General features: G+C 40.5%; 1 protein-coding gene across 2 annotated transcripts in view; it reads right to left on the reverse strand.

The window, feature by feature from the left end:
* Window positions 1–12,830: 12,830 nt before the first annotated feature.
* b3glcta (beta 3-glucosyltransferase a) overlaps window positions 12,831–20,225 on the reverse strand; it is a 190,201-nt gene continuing 182,806 nt past the window's right edge. The window contains exons 14-15 of one of the 2 annotated variants that reach the window (XM_059964118.1): window positions 16,227–16,371; window positions 12,831–13,281 (exon numbers count right to left, since the gene is read on the reverse strand). In XM_059964118.1, coding sequence (XP_059820101.1) covers window positions 13,108–13,281; window positions 16,227–16,371 — 319 coding nt within the window. In that variant the 3' untranslated portion in view covers window positions 12,831–13,107. The remainder of the gene's footprint in view (window positions 13,282–16,226; window positions 16,372–20,225) is intronic. The other variant, XM_059964117.1, reaches the window with a different exon arrangement.

Genomic DNA, 20,225 nt, shown 5'->3' on the forward strand with positions numbered 1-20,225 from the left:
AATAGAGAAGGAATTGTTATCTCTTGTTTTAGCTTTAGAATATTTTGACGTATATGTTGGTACAACTCAAAAACCACTTATTGTTTACACCGATCATAATCCGTTAGTGTTTCTGAGTAAGATGAAAAACAAAAACAGAAGATTATTAAATTGGAATTTGATGTTACAAGAGTACAATATTGTGATAACTCATATTAAAGGTAAAGATAATGTGGTTGCTGATTGTCTATCTCAATGTTGAATGTACAATGTAATTTTTTTTGGAGTGGTTTTTTACAATTGTAACACTCCTACTGTATTGTAAGTTGTAAGATGTTATATGATGATACTATGTATACTGTGTATGTTATAAACCTTATACATTTGTTTTTTTTCTTGTAAATAATTGTTAAAATTTTGTTCTTGACAGACCAATTTTTTTTTTGGAGGGAGGTGTTACGTACCCATGGGTATCTTGTATTTGTCACGTGACAGTGGTGTTGAAGCTATACTGGACTTAAGGTAGTGGTCTTGTGATGGTGGAGTGACATCATTTTCCCACCAGTAAAGGCCATGTGACAGGTTTTTTTTTTTGCAGGGTATAAAAGGAGGACCCCTCCCTGTGAGGAAGGGCAGTTCGTGGCTGGATTTGATATTTTGACTCCATGCCACTGTGTGGTCCAATATTATGATGCAGTTTGGTTGAAAGATGGAGTTTTATTTAATGCCTAAAGTTTAAAAGGTCATTACCGGCAGTTTCTTTATAACACTGCCAGTTAAAAATCAGTGGAGAGTGAAGATTGGAGTTCGGGAGCTTAAAGATCAAGGAAAGTCGATTTTGACAGTGAAACAGGTTCGACCTTGTTTGATCCTCATTCGGAAGGAATTCGTTGACTGTGCTTGTGTTAATCCCTGTGAAATAGCAGAAAGGATTGGGTACAGTTTTGTAGAGGAAAGGTCGGTGCCTTTAAGCCGTTTCACTTTCATCTTCGTAAATTCTCCGGGGAAAGTTATAGTTCAACTGGGAACCGCAACAACACGACGTGAAAGAGAATTTAAATCGTCTAAGAAGTCTCTCCTTTAATGGACTGTAAGCATTTTGAACTTTTGCAGTACTACTTTGAGGAACTGCTTTTGCAACATCGCTTTAAGAACTGTTTTCGCTTCATTGCTTTAAGAACTGTTTAAGCTGCCGCACAGCAGCTGATTTCCGGTTACGTTAGTGATTTGTTTACTTTTGGGGGTTTGTTTTTCAGTGTTTAATGAACGTTTTGTTTGTTATAAAAAACCCTGCCTCACTCATATATTTATTGTTGCTGAATCCGTAACAGTACCTTGTTCCAAAATCCTAGCAAAATCAGAAAATTTAATAGAAACTGCTCAGTGGCACCCCCCTTCAAGTGGTGGCCAGGGCACATGCCACCCCGCCATACCCTAGAAACGCCACCGGTGCTCTGCTCTCTGTGCTATACATGTGGTGTTGAGGGACCAGGTGAGATTGTCAGCATTGTGTATATTAAGGAACTTGGTGCTCTTAACTCTCTACATGGAGAAGCCATTGACGTGTAGTAGGGGGTGGTCAGCCTGCACCTTCCTGCAGTCCACAATCTTGTCCTCGGTGAGGCTCGGATTGTTGTTGTCCATGGGAGTGCTGGTTAATGCAAACAACCCATTTCACTGTATGTTTCGATGTACATGTGAGAAATAAATCTAAATCTACTTCCTCAAAGAATTCCAGCAGACTTCTCATTTATTTCTCATAAGAAAACCATGCTGAGTTCAGCAAATTTTATCATGTACCTCCAAGTACCCTAATATTTCATCCTTAGTAATGGATTATAACATCTTGCCAACAACTGAGGTCAGGCTAACTGGCATATAATTCCTGTCCTTTGCCTCCTTCCCTAATTAGAGGGATGAGACATTTGTGATTTTCCTGGACTCTGGAACCATTCCCGAATCTACTGATTTTTGAAAGAACCATTCCAGTTTCTAGTTTTTAAATCAGCGACAATCAAATCAACATGACTCTTGTGGAACATAATATGTTAATTGAAATGACCCCAATAATTAGCTTAATTATGTCAGTTCACTGCCTGCTGTACTTAAAAGTACAATTAAGATACCCCAGTTCAACTTTACCTTGCTCATGTAAAATTGCTTCTAAAGCTTTGGTCAAACACAAACATTTCTACCCATCAATAAACTCCCCACACAACTACAAAGGAATGGAGGGTTATGGGCTGAGTGCAGGTAGGTGGGACTAGGTGAGAGTAAGCGTTCGGCACGGACTAGAAGGGCCAAGATGGCCTGTTTCTGTGCTGTAATTGTTATATGGTTATAAGGTTATACACTTTGATCAAAGTTTTTCTTTGAAGATTTTATTTATATTGTTTCTTTTATTGTTAAGTCTCTTTAAGATGTTTTTGTTCACGATGCCATCTTTCTGTATGTGGCTTTACTTAAGTGGAAACAAGAAACTAATAGGACTGCCTGGTTAGGCAGTTTGAAGTACCTAAGTTACTAATCTTAATGTACTTGTAAAATCACTTCAGGTTCTCCTTTGCCAGCTGTCTCATCTCCTCTTTTATTTCCTCCTAAAACACATACTCCTGAAGGGAGTTGCTTGATCCAAGCCTCCTGTACTAGTCATGTACCTTTTTTTTCTGATCAGAGTCTCAATATCTTTCATGGTTTGTTAATCCTGCCAGTCAAACAGGAACATACATTTTCAAACTCTCCGTGTCTCATTTTTAAAAACCTCCCTCTCGCCAGTGCTTCTTTACTTTGGGACTCACACAGCATGCCACTTATCCACATTTAACAGACAGATTACCTGCTATTAATTATTTTCTGACACTCGTTATTGAAGTCACGAGGATTTGAGTAAGGTTTGACCTTTTAAGTTGACTGTCATTCTACTGCAAACATGTCAAGTCAAGTCAAGTCCAATTTATTTACAAAGCACATTTAAAAACAACCCACGTTGACCGAAGTGCTGTACAAACCATAACAGGCAGCTAAAATCACAAATACCAGAAACACAGATATAAACAACAAGGCACTCAGCTCATCGGCACAAAATGAACAATACATGAGCCCAGGCACAAGCCAAAAATCAGCCACATCAGGAAGATTCAAATGCTAGTGAATAATGGTGAGTTTTGAGCCTGGACTTAAGAGTCAGTGGAGGGGGCAGATCTGATAGGGAGGGGAATGCTGTTCCACAGTCTAGGGGCTGCAACAGCAAAGACACGGTCACCCCTGAACTTAAATTTAGATCACGGGACAGCCAGGAGCCCCAAATCAACCAGCCTGAGGGACCTGGAATTAGAATAAGAAGTTAGAAGGTCTGCGATGTAGGAGGGGGGCCAACCCATTTAGGGCCTTTTAAACAAACAGGAGAACCTTAAACTCAATTCTGAACCGTACTGGCAGCCAGTGGAGAGAAGCCAGGATAGAAGTAATATGGTCCCTCTTCCGGGCTCCTTGCAGATGGGACAGGAATGACTGACTAATCCCAGTATACAGGGAGTTGGAGTAGTCCAAGCGGGACGATACAAGGGCGTGGATGACTTTCTCGAGATCTTTGAAAGAGAGAAACTGCTTGATATTGGCAATAGTACAAAGCTGGAAAAAACTGGTTTTTACTACTGCATTAACTTGCTTGTCAAACTTAAAGGCGGAATCAAATATCACACAAAGGTTTTTGACATGAGGTTTGATAAGGGTGGACAGGTTAACAAGACTGTTGGTAATCACTTTGATGGAGTCAAGGGGGCCAAATAGGAGAACTTCAGACTTGCCTTCAGCTGTAGGAAGTTTTGTGCCATCCAACACTGTATGTCCTCAAGGCTGTTCATGAGGCTGACTAGATTTGACTGGTCGTTTGGTTTCAAGGGGAGATAAAGTTGTGTGTCGTCATCATAACAATGGAAGGAAATGTCGTGTTTTTGAATTATTTGGCCAAGGGGAAGCATGTATATAGAGAAAAGATGGAACCTTGTGGGACGCCGCAGGAGAAACTAGCTAGGGAAGAGGAAAATTTGCCTATGTTGACAGAGAAGCTTCTATTTTTGAGGTAGGATGTGAATCAGTTCAAGGCAGAGCCATCAACACTAACTCCGTACTGGAGACAGTCTATTAAAATGGCGTGATCCACAGTATTGAACGATGCGCTGAGGTCAAGAAGAATTAGAATAGCAGAATCAGCTGAGTCAATAGAGAGGAGCAGGTAATTGTACACTTTCAGCAGGGCAGACTCTGTGCTATGAACCTGACTGAGATCTTTCCAAGATGTTGTTTTGGTGTAGGTAGGGTAGCAATTGACTAAGAATAACTTTTTCGAGAACTTTTGACAGGAATGGAAGTTTAGAAATAGGTCTGTAGTTACTTGGTAAGGTAGGGTCTAAGTTGGTTTTTTTCAGGAGGGGCTGGACCATGGCAGGTTGGAATGGTTCCAGTGGCCAGGGAACTGTTGATAACAGAGAGGATGCTGGGACTGGCTATGTCAAAGACATCCTTCAGGAGGGCAGTGGGGACAATGTCAAGGGGCAGGTTGCAGGTTTCATGGTGGGCACAATCTTTGTAAGGGAGGGTAGCCTGATGGTTTGGAGATAGTCCAGTTTAGATGAACAGACCAGTGAGACAGGTAGGTCACCGATAGGGGGGGGGGGGGGGGGGAATGTTCATTCTGATGTCCTCAACTTTGCTAATGAAGAATTTAAAAAATTCTTCACACTTTGCAGGGGACACATCAAAACTAATACTGGGGGTGGGACAAATGACAGAATTTATGGTCCTGAATAAGACCTTGGGATTATGAGAGTTGTTAGAAATTAGGTCAGAGAAGTATTTTGCTCTCGCAGCCTTAACTACATTCAGATATTTGTGAAGATTTTTTCTCAAAATTCCAAAGGAGATTTGAAGCTTATCACACTTCCACTTTCGTTTGGATATCCTGCACTCCCTCCTCAGGGCTCTGGTGGTGTTATTAAGCCAAGGCAGACCTTTAGGCTAGGGCTAGGCTTTTGAATTTAAGGGGAGCAACAGTACTCAGACTAGAAGAGCAGGTGGTATTAAATAAGAAAGTGAGTTCCTCAGTGCTGAGATGGGGAGGAGAAGCCTCAATGGTGCAGGTATTAGGAATAGCTATGAGAGCCTCAGAAAACTTACTGGCAGTCGAAGAGTTAATGTATTGAGAGCAACGTACAGGAAAATGAAATTTAGTAGGGGAAAAAGGCAGAGATGCTTCAAACATAACAGCACTACGATCCCACAGACAAGCATCAATTATTTCCACATTGCAGATCGGAAAACCAGACACTAAGACCAGGTCAAGTGTATGGCCTAGCACGTGAGTGGGTCCGGTGATAAGCAAAGCAAGATTAAAAGACTCAAGCAGATGCATAAAATCACTTATGAGAGGTTTAGTGGGACAACAAACATGAATATTAAAGTCACCAAGAATCAAAACTTGTTCAAAGTTGGGCATAGTATTTGAGAGGAAGTCCGCAAATTGAGTGATAAAATCTTTATGTATACACAAGAGCAATTAAGAGGGGATTGACCAGGCCCACTTTAATTAATTGCACCTCAAAGCTGGGGAAATAATCAGAGTTTAGCAGATGGCAATTAAAATGTTTCTTAAACACAGTGGCTAGAACCCCTCCACGTCCGAAGGGTCTAGGCACGCTGAAACCGTTCGGTCATCTGGACAGAGTTCAACAAGTGGAGCAACCTCACCAGTGCTTAACGAGGTTTCTGTCATCAGTAAGAAATCCAGCCTTATTGGATAAGGATCTTGCATTGATCAGAGCCACTTTGACAGGGATAGTGTTATAATCTGACAACGGCTCCCTCTCCAGAGGGCGGAGGTTCTGGAAGACCACTCCACCACACTTCACAAATGGCCTGGGTGGGGAGCTCACCAGGCCATTTATTATCATGTATGATAATAACCTGTCCGTGCAGTTTAAAAAGCATCAAAATCACAATGGAAATATCTTTTAGTATAATTGAATAAAGTCTGGGAGTTTGTTTTCCTTTTAAAAAAAAGTTCAATGTTTATTTCTGTTTTTGTTTCAAATTTTACAGCACAATTTAAAGAGCTTTAGGACTTGTTTTGGTACGGATGTCAATTATACTGAATAATTGCACTATATAATATTGCTATTGCAATTTTGACTGCTTTACTCAGTCAGTATTGAAATTGTCATAGGTTGCAACATAAAGTTCAATTACTATGCAAATTACTTTCAACCTATTTTTATATTGGGCTGCCAAACTTATTCAGTAATCTTATTTGCTCTAGAAGCCAGTTAACAGATTAATCATAAGTAATCCAAATAGCAATTATAACAAAGCAGAAATAGCTGACTGAATATTTATCTGAGGACTTGCACTTAACCAAAATAATCAGAGGTGTACAAGCATAGTGCCTTTCTAACTGTCCTCTTTGTGAATGGCAAATGGGTACTCTTAGTTAGCTTGTGAAGATGGTTGGTGTAAATACTATGGACACATTTCAATACTATTAGACACAGTTGAGAAAGGAATTATTGTGTAGCAGTGTCTACTCTTAGGTGGGCAATTAATTAATTATTTGTCTGATAGTTTGGAAAGATGGCATCAGTCATCCTCTGTAAGACTCAAATTGGAATTTTCAAAGGGGAAAAGAATTTTAGAAGAACAGACAAATGTGAATAATTAGGTCTTTCAAAGAGTCAGAAGTGAAGTGATGGATTGGATAATCATAGAGACGCGCAGACCCTTTGGTTCAATGAATGTCAGCTTCCTGTAGGATGTGGGAATTCATGGAACGCGATGGTCTCCCTGATGACTACACCTGAGGGAAGTGCAGCCAACTCCAGCTCCTGAAAGACCGCCGTAAGCAGCTGGAGCCAGAGTTGGATGAATTGAGGATCATCCGGGAGGCAAAGCAATTGATAGATAAGACTTTTGAGCAGCTGGTTACATCTAGAGTGCAGAGTTCAGGGAGTAGACGGTTGAACACTGAGAAGTAAAGGGAGAAAGAAGTCAGTGCAGGGTCCCCCTGTGGCTACTCCCCTCAGCAAATGGTATACCCCTTTGGATACAGATGAGTGGGATCACCTATCTGAACAAGGCAGCAGCCGCCAGACCAATAGAGGGACCCCCCTCTGTGACTTTTATAAATGACCAGGATGAAATAGAAGGGAGTGTTAGTAAGTTTGCTGATGACATAAAAGTTGGAGGTGTTGTGGATGGTCTGGAGGGTTGTCAAACGTTGCAGTAGGACATCGATAGGATGCAGAACTAGGCTGAAAAGTGGCAGATGGAGCTCAACCTAGACAAGTATGAAGTGGTTCATTTTGGTAGGTCAAATTTGAAGACAGAATATAGTATTAATGGTAAGACTCCTGGCAGTCAGTGAGATCTTGGGGTCCATTTCCATAGAACCAAAGCTGCTGTGCAGGTTGACAATGTAGATAAGAAATGTATGGTGGGTTTTTCTGGTGACGTCATCGTTGAGAGTGGCAGCTTAAGTCACGAGCTCCTCTGTAAAAATGCGTATTAAGCCCTGTTAACCCATCAAATATAGTATTTTTCAAAAAATATTTGAACTGAAAAGAGGGGCAAGAATGGGGAAAAGGAATGGAAATAAAAAAAGCGACACTGCGGAGCCTGCTCCCCATTCTGTATATACAAGAATAGACAATTTCATAACATTTGGAAAAGACAAAGACAAAATAAACGCCTGTGGAATTGGGACAATAGATGTAAGTGACCATGCACCTATATATATATCTGTTGATTTTGACCTACAACCAAAGAATACTATTTGGAAACTAAATTCAAGTCTACTCAATGATCTGTACTTTAAGGAACAAATTAAAAAAGAAATTGGTCTCTACTTAGAATTTAATGATATTGGAGAGGTTTCACCTCCCATTTTATGGGATACTCTGAAGGTGGTCTTGAGAGGGAAAATTATAGTGATATCTTCATATAAGAAAAAAATAAAGAATAAAACAGAGTTTTACATAGATTTGGTTTCCAAGACACAATTAATAAAACTATATAGACACTTTGTGACAATCCTTCTGCTAGGATTAAAATCAATGGATATTTATCAAATAGTCTTACCTTAGAAAGGGGCACAAGACAGGGTTGTGCATAGTCACCACTACTCTGCGTTATATCTGGAACCATTAGCTCAATGCATCAGACAAAATGAAGATATCAGGGGAATTACTATTAATGGGACAGAGCATAAATTGGCTTGCTATGCGGATGATATTTTGATCTACCTAGGGCAACCAACCTACTCTTTGCCTAAATTGACGCAATCCTTTGAATAATATGGTCAATTATCAGGATACAAGATCAACATAGATAAAACCCAATTACTTTCATATTACTATAGCCCATCAAGAGAAATTGAAAGTCAATACCCCTGGGCATGGCACACAGAGTCTTTCAAATATTTGGGCATCATTATGCCAAAAGATTTGGCAAAATTATCAGAATGTAATTATCAGCCTTTGTATAAAAAAATTAAGGAAGATGTGGCAAGATGGAACCTGATTCCTTTTTTCAGTTGCAGTTCAAGGATTGAGTCTACTAAGATGAATATACTGCCCAGACTGTTATATCTCTTTCAGACCCTACCAATTGAGATTAATCAAAGTCAATTCAATGAATGGAACAAGATGCTATCAAGGTATATTTGGCAGGGTAAAAGGCCTAGAATTTGTCTCAAAACTTTGCAATTAGCAAAAGAAAAGGAGGGATGGGCCTACCTTCTCTTAGAGATTATTATTTTGCAGCACAGTTGAGAGCTGTGATATGTTGGTGCAACCCATCATATGACGCTCAATGGAAAAACATTGAGGAGCGGGTACTTCCCATCCCCACACAAGCAATTTTGGCTGATAACAACCTGCAAAGGTACATAAATACTGTTGATAATCCATGGGTGAAATTGACTCTTAAAATATGGAAAATACTATAAAAGAATATAATCTAGAGGGAGATATTGCAATTCTTAAATGGTGTACATATGACTCGGATTTTACACCAAATAAATTGGATGCTAGATTTAAGGATTGGACAGCTAAAGGAATAACAGTTCTTTGCAACATAATGAAAGAAGGAACACTGTTCAGTTTTGAAATGCTTAAAGAGAAACACTTATTAGAAAAACAAGTTTTTAATCGGTATTTACAGATGCGACAATATGTTAGTAAGACACTTAAAAATGTAACCAAGGCAAATATGTGCTTGATAGAACTCTTTAGAAAAGCATATAATTCAGATAACGGTAGTAGAATCATTTCAAGCATGTATAAGGGGTTGTCAGATCTTTAAACACATTCAACTTCAGACATTAAAACAAAATGGGAGCAGGATAATTATATCTGAGGAAGAATGGACAATATGGAGATATCAATGGAAGTGTACCAGTTCACAGAAATGGAGGGAGTTTGGATGGAAAAACTTTATATTTTATTACACCCTCTCAGAAATGCCATTATGATAGTAACCTCCCTGTTTGCTGGAGAAACTGTGGAAATCAAAATGCAAATTATTATCATATTTTTTGGGACTGCCCTGTTAACAAAAACTATTGGAGGGGGATACAAGACATCTTTAAATGTGAAATACCCTTAGAGAGTAAGACCATATATTTTGGATATATACCTCAAGAATGGTTGAAAAGAGATAAATATTTAATGAATATATTGTTGGTGGCTGGTAGAATGACTCTTACTAGGAAACGGTTATCACAGGAGAGCCCAACTTTAAATACATGGTTGGAAATTACAATGGGCATTTAAAAAATGAAGAAAATAAAGCATCTGTTAATCATAAGCTGGAACAATTTGATTCATACTGGGAAAAATGGTTTAACTACATAATGCCTCATAGGCCTGATTTTATTCTCACAAATCAATGAACCTGTTGTAAAAAAAAATCACTCCCTACTTGTACATAGTTCTTTCCTTTTGCTTTTTTTTCTTTCCACTCTTTTCTATAAGTATATACCTCAGATAAATACTTCGTGGAGATTTGTGATATATATGATTATATGATGTATATGTACAATGTCTGAAATACATCTTATGGAAACATTTGTTTGATGATGAACTTCAATAAAAAAAAATAAATTACAGAAAAGAAATGTATGGTGTGTTAGCCTTCATCAACTGTGGGATTGAGTTCTAGAGCCATGAGGTAATGTTACAGCTATAAAAGACCTTAGTTAGACCCCATTTGGAGTACTGTGTTCAGTTCTGGTCACCACACTACAGGAAGGATATGAATACTATAGAGAGAGTGCAGAGGAGATTTACAAGGATGTTGCCTAGATTAGAGAGTGTGCCTTATGAGAATAGGTTGAATGAACTTGGCCTTTTCTCCTTGGAGTGATGGAGTATGAGAGGTGACCTGATAGAGGTGTATAAAATGATGAGAGTCATTGATTGTGTGGATAGCCAGAGGCGTTTTCCCGGGGCTGAAATGGCTAACATGAGGGGCATAGTTTTATGGTGCTTGAAAGTAGGTACAGGAGGGATGTCAGAGATATGCTTTTCACACAGAGATCGGTGGGTGCGTGGAATGCATTGCCAGCAAGAGGTAGAGACAGGTACAGTACATGAAGCTTAGGAAAAAAGGGGACTATTCAGTAGAGAAATTCTAGGCAGTTTCTAGAGTAGGTTACATGGTCGGCACAACTTTGTGGGCCAAAGGGCCTGAAATGTGCTGTAAATCTCAATGTTCCCATCGACAGTATAACACACAAAATGCAGGAGTCAGCTGGTCAGGCAGCACCTATGGAAAGGAATAAAGAATTGATATTTCGGGCTGAGACCCTTCATCAAGACTTGAGAGGAAGGGAGAAGAAGCCAGAATATGAAAGTGAGAGGTGAAATATGAAACCAGGTGAGGGGGAAGGTAGGTGGGTGGGGATAAAGTGTGATACTGGGAGGTGATTGGTGGAATAGGTAAAAGGCTGAAGCAGGGATCTGATAGGAGAGGAGAGTGGACCGTGGAAGAAAGAGATGGAGGAGGGACACCAGAGGAAGGTGACAGGTGGATAACAAGAAGAAAAGATATGGAAGGGTGCCAGAGTAGGGAATGGAAGAAGAATGAAGGGTTGGGAGGAGAAATTGCTGGAAGTTAGAAAAATTGATGTTCATGCTATCAGATTGAAAGTTACCCAGACAGAATTCGAGGTATTGCTCCTCCAACCTGAGAGTGGCATCATCATCGCAGAAGAGGAGGCCATCGACTGATAATCAGAATGGGATTGGGCAGTGGAATTGAAATGTTTGGGCATTTTGCATCAGCAGATTCTAACTGGTTAGCTTCCAACCTGACAGCATAAGCTTCAATGTAACAGCCTCAACCACCACTTTCAACAACACATTCCAGGCACTTAACACTCTCTGTATAAAAGACATCTTCCTTGATATCTCCCCTAATTCTTCCTCCACTCACCTTAAAAGGATATTCTCCAGTATTGGCCATTGCCGCCCTGGGAGAATGGTGCTGACTGCCCATAGACTCTGTCTATGCCTCTTATAATTTTATACACTGCTACCCAGTTGCTTCTCCTTTGCTCCAGAGAAAAGCCCTCGCTTGCTCCACCTTTCTTCATAAGGCATGTTCTCTAATTCAGGCAGCATCCTGACAGATCTCCTCGCACCATCCCTAATGAGGTGACCAGAAATGAAGGCAGTACTCCAACCAGAATTTTATAGAGCTACAATATCTCACAGCTCTTGCACTCAATCCCCTGAAGGCCAACACACCACAAGACTACTTAACTGCCCCATTACAAGTGTGGTAACTATGGATTTGGACCTCAAGATCCATAGATTCAAGACAAGGATTGATATATTTCCATAAATTAAAGGAATTGGAGGACCTGTAGATTGGGTTGGAAAATGATGCTGTAACAGATAACCAGCAATGATATCACTGAATGGTGAAGAGACTAGTAACTTACTGCTGCCTCCACTATTTCTGTTATTACACATTTTACACTATTTCTTTATAGTTATTACACTATTTCTTTGCTGTTGACATGGGGACCTTGGCACAGTTGATCACCGAAGTAAGGAGGTGCTAATTCTTAAGTGACTTGCCATCAACAGGAAAAGTAACTGCTTGAAAACCTGAAGGCCAGTGTGTTTGACGCCACTGACCTGGCAGTGTGGTGGAAGGAATTCAATGAACTGACAAGGGTTACTATAACTTTGAAGTCCTAGTTCACAACTTTCTTACAGTCTGGGATCTGTAAGTTATCGTGATGCCAATATTAGCAAACATTGCTACCAGTGTTAATATCCACTGACTTTGGACAAATCTCAGCATAACATTAAGGGCCAAAGAGCCTGCTCCATAAGACCATAGGCATTAAAGCAGTATTAGACCCTTCATCCCATTGAGTCTGCTCTGCCACTTTATCATGGCTGATTTATTATCCCTTTCAACCCCACTCTCCTGCCTTCTCTCCATAATCTTTGATATCCTTACTAATCTGGAACCAATGAACCTCTGCTTTATGTATACCAAATGACTTGGCCTCTATAGCTGTCCGTGGCAATAAATTGCACAGATTTATGACCCTCTGGCTAAGGAAAATCCTCATCTCTGTTTTAATGTGATGCCCTTGTATTGTGAGGCTGTGCCCTCTGGTTCTAGACTCCCCCACTAATGGAAATAATTCCTTTGCTGTTCTATTCTATTTTGTAAATGCAATCACATAGTGTGGCAATTAATCCTGCTAGAGGTGATAGGATAAAATTAGCCTCCAAGGTAATTGTATTGATCCCGGTGTCCAACAATGGGAAGAATTTGAATTCTGTACAGCAAAATATATATAGATAGAACTTTATTTTACAAAAGTAGACATACTCTTTGAACGTTATCAGAAAAGCATATTTTCCACACATCTTTTCAGATTTATCATTTTAAATGCTGACCAAGAAAATTACTAACACAAGTCAACATTTAACTAAGTAATATAAAAGAATAAAGGAAAAAATATTAAAGTACATTCTAGAAGATATTTTGACAATCAAAATGCATCAAGCATTCAATTCTTAGTGAAGATTAAGGGAGGTATTTAAAAGGCATTTATAAATCTTCCCTTTCCTTCTTAGGTTTCTTTGTTATTTGGTGTGAATTGAGATCATTCTCATTTGCCAACCAAGTCAAATAGACTTCAACAGGATCAATATTCCAATGTTTATGGAATGAAATTGGAACCTGGTGTTTAAGATAGTCTTTTGGATAGTCCGTTGGCCGAGCCTAGAAAATAATAAAAGATATAAATTATTTCCTACACAAATCTGACATTTTCCCATTTATTTTAGTCATGAGGATTTTATAAAATATTCAACTCTATGGACCTTGGTGTTGAAATGTCTAATATCAGAGGGCATGCAGTTAACGTGAGAGGAGGCAATTTCAAAGGTTTGATAGAGGTATCGTGAGGATCAAAATCGTGAGGAGTATAGATAGGGTAAATGCGAACAGCCATTTTCCACTGAGGTTGCGTGGGACTCCAACCATATGTCTTAGGTTAAGGTTGAAAGGTGAAAAGCTTAGGGGACCTTCTTCACTCAGAGGGTCATGAGGATATGGAATGAGCTGCCAGCATAAGTGGTGGATCAAGTTATCCCATTCAGTGTTTTGTAAATATTCATGGCAGTATTTATAAAAAAGTTTAAGTATTCTGTACAACATTCATCTTTCAAATGTCAACAAAGAACCTGTATGTATTGCAGCTTATGGAACCTTGTTAACACCCACATTGGTCTATGGTGCAATGATAGCTGCACTAAAGCAGGGGGAAATTAAATCATTATTAAATCTTGAAAAATCTTCCTCTGATTTGCTAATCAGTTGTGCACCTACTACTTAATTGGAAATTGCTCATCAATAAAAACATTCAGCAGTTTGTTTCTTTACCAGGCTTCGGACCAAGACTCTACATGCTTAAAATAAATACTTAGCAAATTAACTTACATTCATCCTTTGAAATGTTAAAACAGAAATGGAACAAAAGCTTGAAAACCAGAAATTTGTAAGAATTATTTGCATATTCAATGATGTAACTGAGACATGCCAGTAAGCTGTACAAAGAGGAGGAATATTTTCTTGAGAAAAAAGAACAGAGAAACAGAGATCTGAGAAACTTCACGTCTCCATTGGGACTTTACACTCTTCTGCTGTCAGTCGATTCAATACTTGTGGAAATGATGTACGTGGGGATCCTTCTGCCTTGTGTTCCATGCTCCAGTCCAGTACGGATAGTTTAATATTTCCAGCATTCAGTGACCTGTGGACCATTTTCCCCAAAAGCAGCCAATCTTGACTCTACCCTTGGAAGTCCATAATTTGACAATAGAACATAGTACAGTAGAGCAGAGGAGCTAGCTGATCTGCCACGATGTTGTGTTAAACTGATTAAACTAGCAAATAATTCCTTCTGCCTGTATAATGACCATATCCCCTGCTATCCTTGTCCTTCCTGCTTACTGGAACATATGTACTCTGTGTTTGTCTTTGAACACTTTCCAAATGTTAGATGTGGACTTGTCCAAAAACAGCTATTCCTAATTACCTCCCTCTATTTTCATAATTTGCCTTGCTTCAATTTAATATTCTCCTACAAGGTCCATGCTTATTCTGATCTATAGTTACGTTAAAAATTAAGGAGCTGTGATCACTGTTCCCTAACTGTTCTACCACAGAAAGATCAGTCACTTGTCAAGGCTCATTGCCCAACACCAGATGCGATATGACCCCCTCCTCTTGTTGGACTATTACATACTGATTTAAGGCATAATGCTGGATGCATCAATTAAATCCTGCCCCATCTAAACCTCTCGCATTAAGGAGGTCCCAGTCTATATTAGGGAGTTGAAATCACCCATATTTTAACTTTTCCCTAATTTTTCTGCACATCAATGTCCTGGTGGCTATTGTGTTATTGTGTGTGGGTTGGGGAAAGGGAAGGAGGTCTGTAGTATAATTCCATCAGAGTGATTGTATGTTGAGTTCTGCCCGTTTAGACCCTGTGGATGAGTTCTCGGTATTATTAATTCCGAGTGTAACTGTGATATTATCCATGATTAAAAGTGCATATCCCTCACCACCCCTAACTCCCACTTTATTTTCTATCTTTTCTAAAACATTGAAGCCCTGGAACATTAATCATTCAATTGTCCAATGGAAATGTAGTACTGCTGGATGCCCTAGGAATTACTGTGAAAGTTATTGTATTGGCTCCACTTGCAAAAAAGACTAATGTATTCACCATTATTTGATGGATACACCATAAAGAAAGAGCACATAACTTTCAGCTCAACTGTGACAACAATCTTAAGACACTCATGATGGATAAATTATTTATACAAATGGAGAAGATTTGATAGAAAGTACAAGTATACATTCTGACTAAGCTGACTGTCTATTTTCAGAATTTTCCATCTGGAAAAAGGAGCAAGATGATGAAATTTTAAGTCTTAAGATCTGCACAGATTTCAAGAATTTCAGATCCAGGATATCTTTTACATTAAATATTAAGAAATAAAGTATAAAATTGTGAAAACAATCCAAATTTAGGCAACTTTTTCCAGTAAACGAGTGCCAAAATTATGGGGAAAAAATATATCAGTACATCAAGGAACACGAAGCATTAAGATTTATTTTTGAAAAAAATCCTCTTAGCAACAGTAATCATGGCAGTATTATTTCCAAATTCACTGTACACTGCTGTAGTGCTTAAAGGTAATCCATTAATATCGTATGAAACACCAAGGTCATCAACATTTCGTTATAAACAAGGAAATTTTTAATTTTCCAGAGTCTAATTGAAAGCATATTAAAACAGTGAAATAAAAGTAACTCGCTTGAAATACACACAAGGTCAATCTGGATCTAAATATAATCCATCTATAACTTAAATTAAGATAATTTCTTACTTGAAAATAAACATCAAAATGAGTCTCCCAGCCCAGTGTTCTATCCATACTATTTTTTTTGAAATGTTAAAGATTCATTCTTTTTTTGGACATGCATCAATCCCCTAATGCCCACAGCCACAAACATTTTTAATACAATCAATTAGCCTCAATTTTATTTGCAAATTCTGCTCCTTTGTCTTGTTGTCTCTTAATTAACCAATGTTACTTCCAATTCAGACCATATTTTTAATGGAAAAGCACAGATTGTAAGGACAGGATTACCTGATGGAAAAGTGGACTGTGTGTTACTGGGATACCAAGGCTGTTGAAACACATCCCTAGAACCATATCATCAGGTGCATCATTACTGTAACAACTGCATCCACTTTGAAGTAATTGCTTTACTGCTTCTCGGCTAAAGACAATTCTGTGCAAGAACAAAAAGAAATCGAGGTATAACTGAGAACAGCAAAATAATATGTTTGTGTAATTTTAAGCATCAAACTAGTTTTGCAGAACAATTTAACAGTACCATGGTGTTTCATGTTTAAAATCTGTTCATAAGTTGAAATGTTTCTGTGTTCTGCAGATTCTAAAATACATCAATAAAAAAGCTGATTGATTATAACTTACTGGGGTGGGGGAAATCATACCCTCAGATCTTGTTAGCCCAATTGAGGTATATTCAAACTTCTTCACTGCATTACCTTTAATTCCAAGAGCTATTAAAAGGTCATTATAAGCAATGGAGAATGGGAGGAGATTTATTGCACATTTAGAGTACGAATGGGGTTCAGTTGTATGAGGGGTTAAAAGAAATTCTCTATTTAATAGTTGCCTTAATAAGATACAGTTTATCACAGATCATTAAAAACATAAAAGGCATGAAGTAAGGAGGCTACTTAAAATGTGCAAGGGTAGGATTAGTATAAAAATGGGTGTGTGACTGATGGAGGGGGCTCAGCAGGCTGAGGCCATTTCTGTGCTATATCTTTATGACAATGAGGCTTTTCAAGTGTATCCATTACATGAAATAACAAAAGATAACAAGAGGTAACAATGTGCTACTGAATAGTAATTCAAACAGTTTGGGTAAACAATTTCTTGGGGCGTTGCCTGATGTTCTGGTTGCCGTGCTATAGGAAAGATGTTCTGTAGTTGCCATGGAGAGACTGCAGAAGAGATTTGCCAGGATATTGCCTGGATCGGAGGGCTTCAGTTATGGGGAGAGATTGGACCAGCAGGGCTTGTTTTCCCTGTAATGAAGGAGGCTGAGGGGAAGATCTGATAAATATACCATTACAAGAGGTGTATTTAGGGCTGACATGCTGATTTACTTTTCCACATGTAAGGAATATCAGTGCACATGTTTAAGCTGACAGGCAGGAGTTTCAAAGGGAATCTGAGGGTTCATTTTTACACGAAAAGATATTTGAAATGTAAATGTGCTGCCAGAGGTGGTGAAATCGGATACCTTTACATTTAAGGGGCACATGGAAAGGCACTTCAATAGGTGAGGCATTGAAGGATATGGACCTCTTGCAGGAAAATGACATTAGAGTAGATCGACAAAACGGTTGACATAGACTTGTTTCTGTGCTGCATAAAGAAACTAGAATAAAAATCGGGAAGGGAATTAGGAGAGCCAGGAGGGGCCATGAAAAGTCTTTGTCAAATAGGATTAAAGAATATCCCGAAGCATTCTACACATATATCAAGAACAAGAGAATAACTAGGGACAGGGTAGGGCCCCGCAGGGATAAAAGAGAGAACACATGCTTGAAAGAGCAGAATGCAGACAAGTTGCTAGCTGAGTACTTGGGAGTGTGCTAGGGCACTTTGAGAAAAAGGAGGAAGTAGTGTTGGTAAAGAATTTTAAGGTGGATGTTTACAGGGCCTGTGGATATACACCAAGATGGAGCCGGTAACTGGCGACTCTGCACGTGTTCTCCCGAGCAAACTGCCCTCTACACTATCCTATACCTGAGAAACCCTTCCAAACTCCCAATTTGCTACATTTAGCAAGATCTACAACACCCTGGCGAAGTTACAGACCCAGCTGGAGATCATCGACGCACCAGAATTGCTTCAACTCCTGGACCCGATCATCGAGGCCAGGTCCAAGGCCCACCAAGTTCCCGGAGACCCGCGGCCTGCTACCGTGTCGGAGTGCCTGGAGACGCGGCCCATTCCGACCAGCACTTCTCCAAAGCAGACAACCACACAGAAGTGATGTTGGAGACCTCAAGGTACCCCAGACGCTTCCCCAGAGTGACCACCGTCGAGCCCTGTTGGTGGCCATCCACAGCTGCCGGAAGTGAGGCCTCCGTTGCCGACCTTGGAAATCGAGCCCCGGGCTCGGCTGAAGTGGACGCCTCCGCAACTGTGACACAGTTCACGGACTTGTTTCAGCCAGCAGCCCGGCCCTCTGGGATTAAGTGTCAGCTTCGGGGCCCGACCCAATTGACAGTCCGGGCCCCCGACAGTTGGAAGTGTTAGCGGAGCCTCCCCCATCATTCAGCCTGACCTGGAGTACTCGACAACGCAACACACCAATCGATCCACGTGGGACGTGTCCACCAACCTCAAACAGCTGCCAACAACACACTGCATCGATGGAAACCTGGAAAGATGCACTATTTACCGAGGAAGTGTGGGAAAAGAGCTGGGCTGCTGGTCAGATTGAAGCGGAGGGGCTTTAGGATCCCTCTGCCCACCATCCTATGAGCTAATGTGCAAACCATAGAGAACAAGGTGGATGATCTTAAAGGGAGACTCACCTACTGCAGGAAGATGCAGAACTGCTGTGTATTCTGTTTCACAGAGACCTGGCTCTCCCCTGCCACCCCCGACTGCGCCATCTGACCAGAGGGATTTTTGATCCATCGGATGGACCACATGGCGTCTTCGGGCAAGACGAAGGGAGGTGGAGTCTGCCTACTGATCAACACTGCGTGGTGGTCGGACACAGTGGCACTGACAAGCTCCTGCAGTCCGGACCTGGAGCATCTGTCGGTGAAGTGTCGTCCCTATTATCTGCCATGGGAATTCACCTCGGTCATACTGACAGCGTTCTACATTCCACCCCCACCCCCCCAGGTGGACATGGAGTGTGCTGTGAATACACTGTATGCCAACATCAGTGAACTTGAGACCAGGTATCCGGAGGCTTTGCTCATTACAGCCAGGGACTTTAACCAGGCCAACCTCAGAAAAGCCCTGTCAAAGTTATACTAACAAGTCTCCTGCTCCACTAGAGGCTTAAATATACTTGATTGCTGCTACACAGCAGTCAATGATGCCTACCGTTCCATCCAACGACCTCGCTTCCGAAAATCAGACCATCAGGCCATACTCCTCCTCCCGGCTTACAAACAGAAACTGAAGCAGGAGGTCACGGTGTCAAAAGTGGTGTCGCATTGGACAGAGGAAACGAATGAGGTCCTCCGTGACTGCTTTGAATCGGTGGACTGGTTAGTATTTAAGGACTGGGCAGCTAACCTCAATGAGTATGCCTCAGCTGTCACAGACTTTATCTGGAAATGTACAGAGGACTGTGTGTCTCACAAGATGATCCAGGTATTCCCTAACCGGAAACCATGGATGAATTCTGAGGTCCAGTCCCTTTTGAAGGCTAGAGCTGTGGCTTTTAGGTCCGGAGATACCAGTCGCTACATGGAAACCAGGCGTGAATTCTGGAAAGCCATTAAGGGCGCCAAGAGGCAATATCAAGCCAAGTTGGAAGCCCAGGCTAACCAGAGGGATGCCAGTAGACTATGGCAGGGTCTAAATGAGATCACTGGGCGCAAAGAAAAGGCTGGGAATATCAATAACTGTAGCGCTTCTCTTCCTGACGAACTTAACGTATTCTACACAAGATTCGAACAGAAGAGTAGTGTCCCGCCCCCTCTGGATGAATCGGACCTGGTGGCATCAAGATTCATCAACACCGAGGAAGACGTTAGAAGAACGTTCCTGAAGATAAATCCAAGGAAGGTGACTGGCCCAGATGGCGTCCCGGGATGGGTTCTCCGGGCCTTTGTAAGCGAGCTAGCTGGAATGTTTGCTGACATCTTCAACTGCTCCCTGCTTCAGTCTAAGATCCCCTCTGTTTTAAGAAGGCAACGATAATCCCAGTGCTGAAGAAAAGCAAGGTGGCATACCTGAATCACTATTGACCTATGGCTCTAACTTCAATTACTATGAAGTGCTTCCAGCGATTGGTTATGGCACATATCAACCATAACCTACCGGTCAACCTCTACACTTTGCAATTTGCCT

Source organism: Hypanus sabinus, chromosome 3, assembly GCF_030144855.1.
Source record: "Hypanus sabinus isolate sHypSab1 chromosome 3, sHypSab1.hap1, whole genome shotgun sequence".
NCBI classification, from domain to species: Eukaryota; Metazoa; Chordata; class Chondrichthyes; order Myliobatiformes; family Dasyatidae; genus Hypanus; species Hypanus sabinus.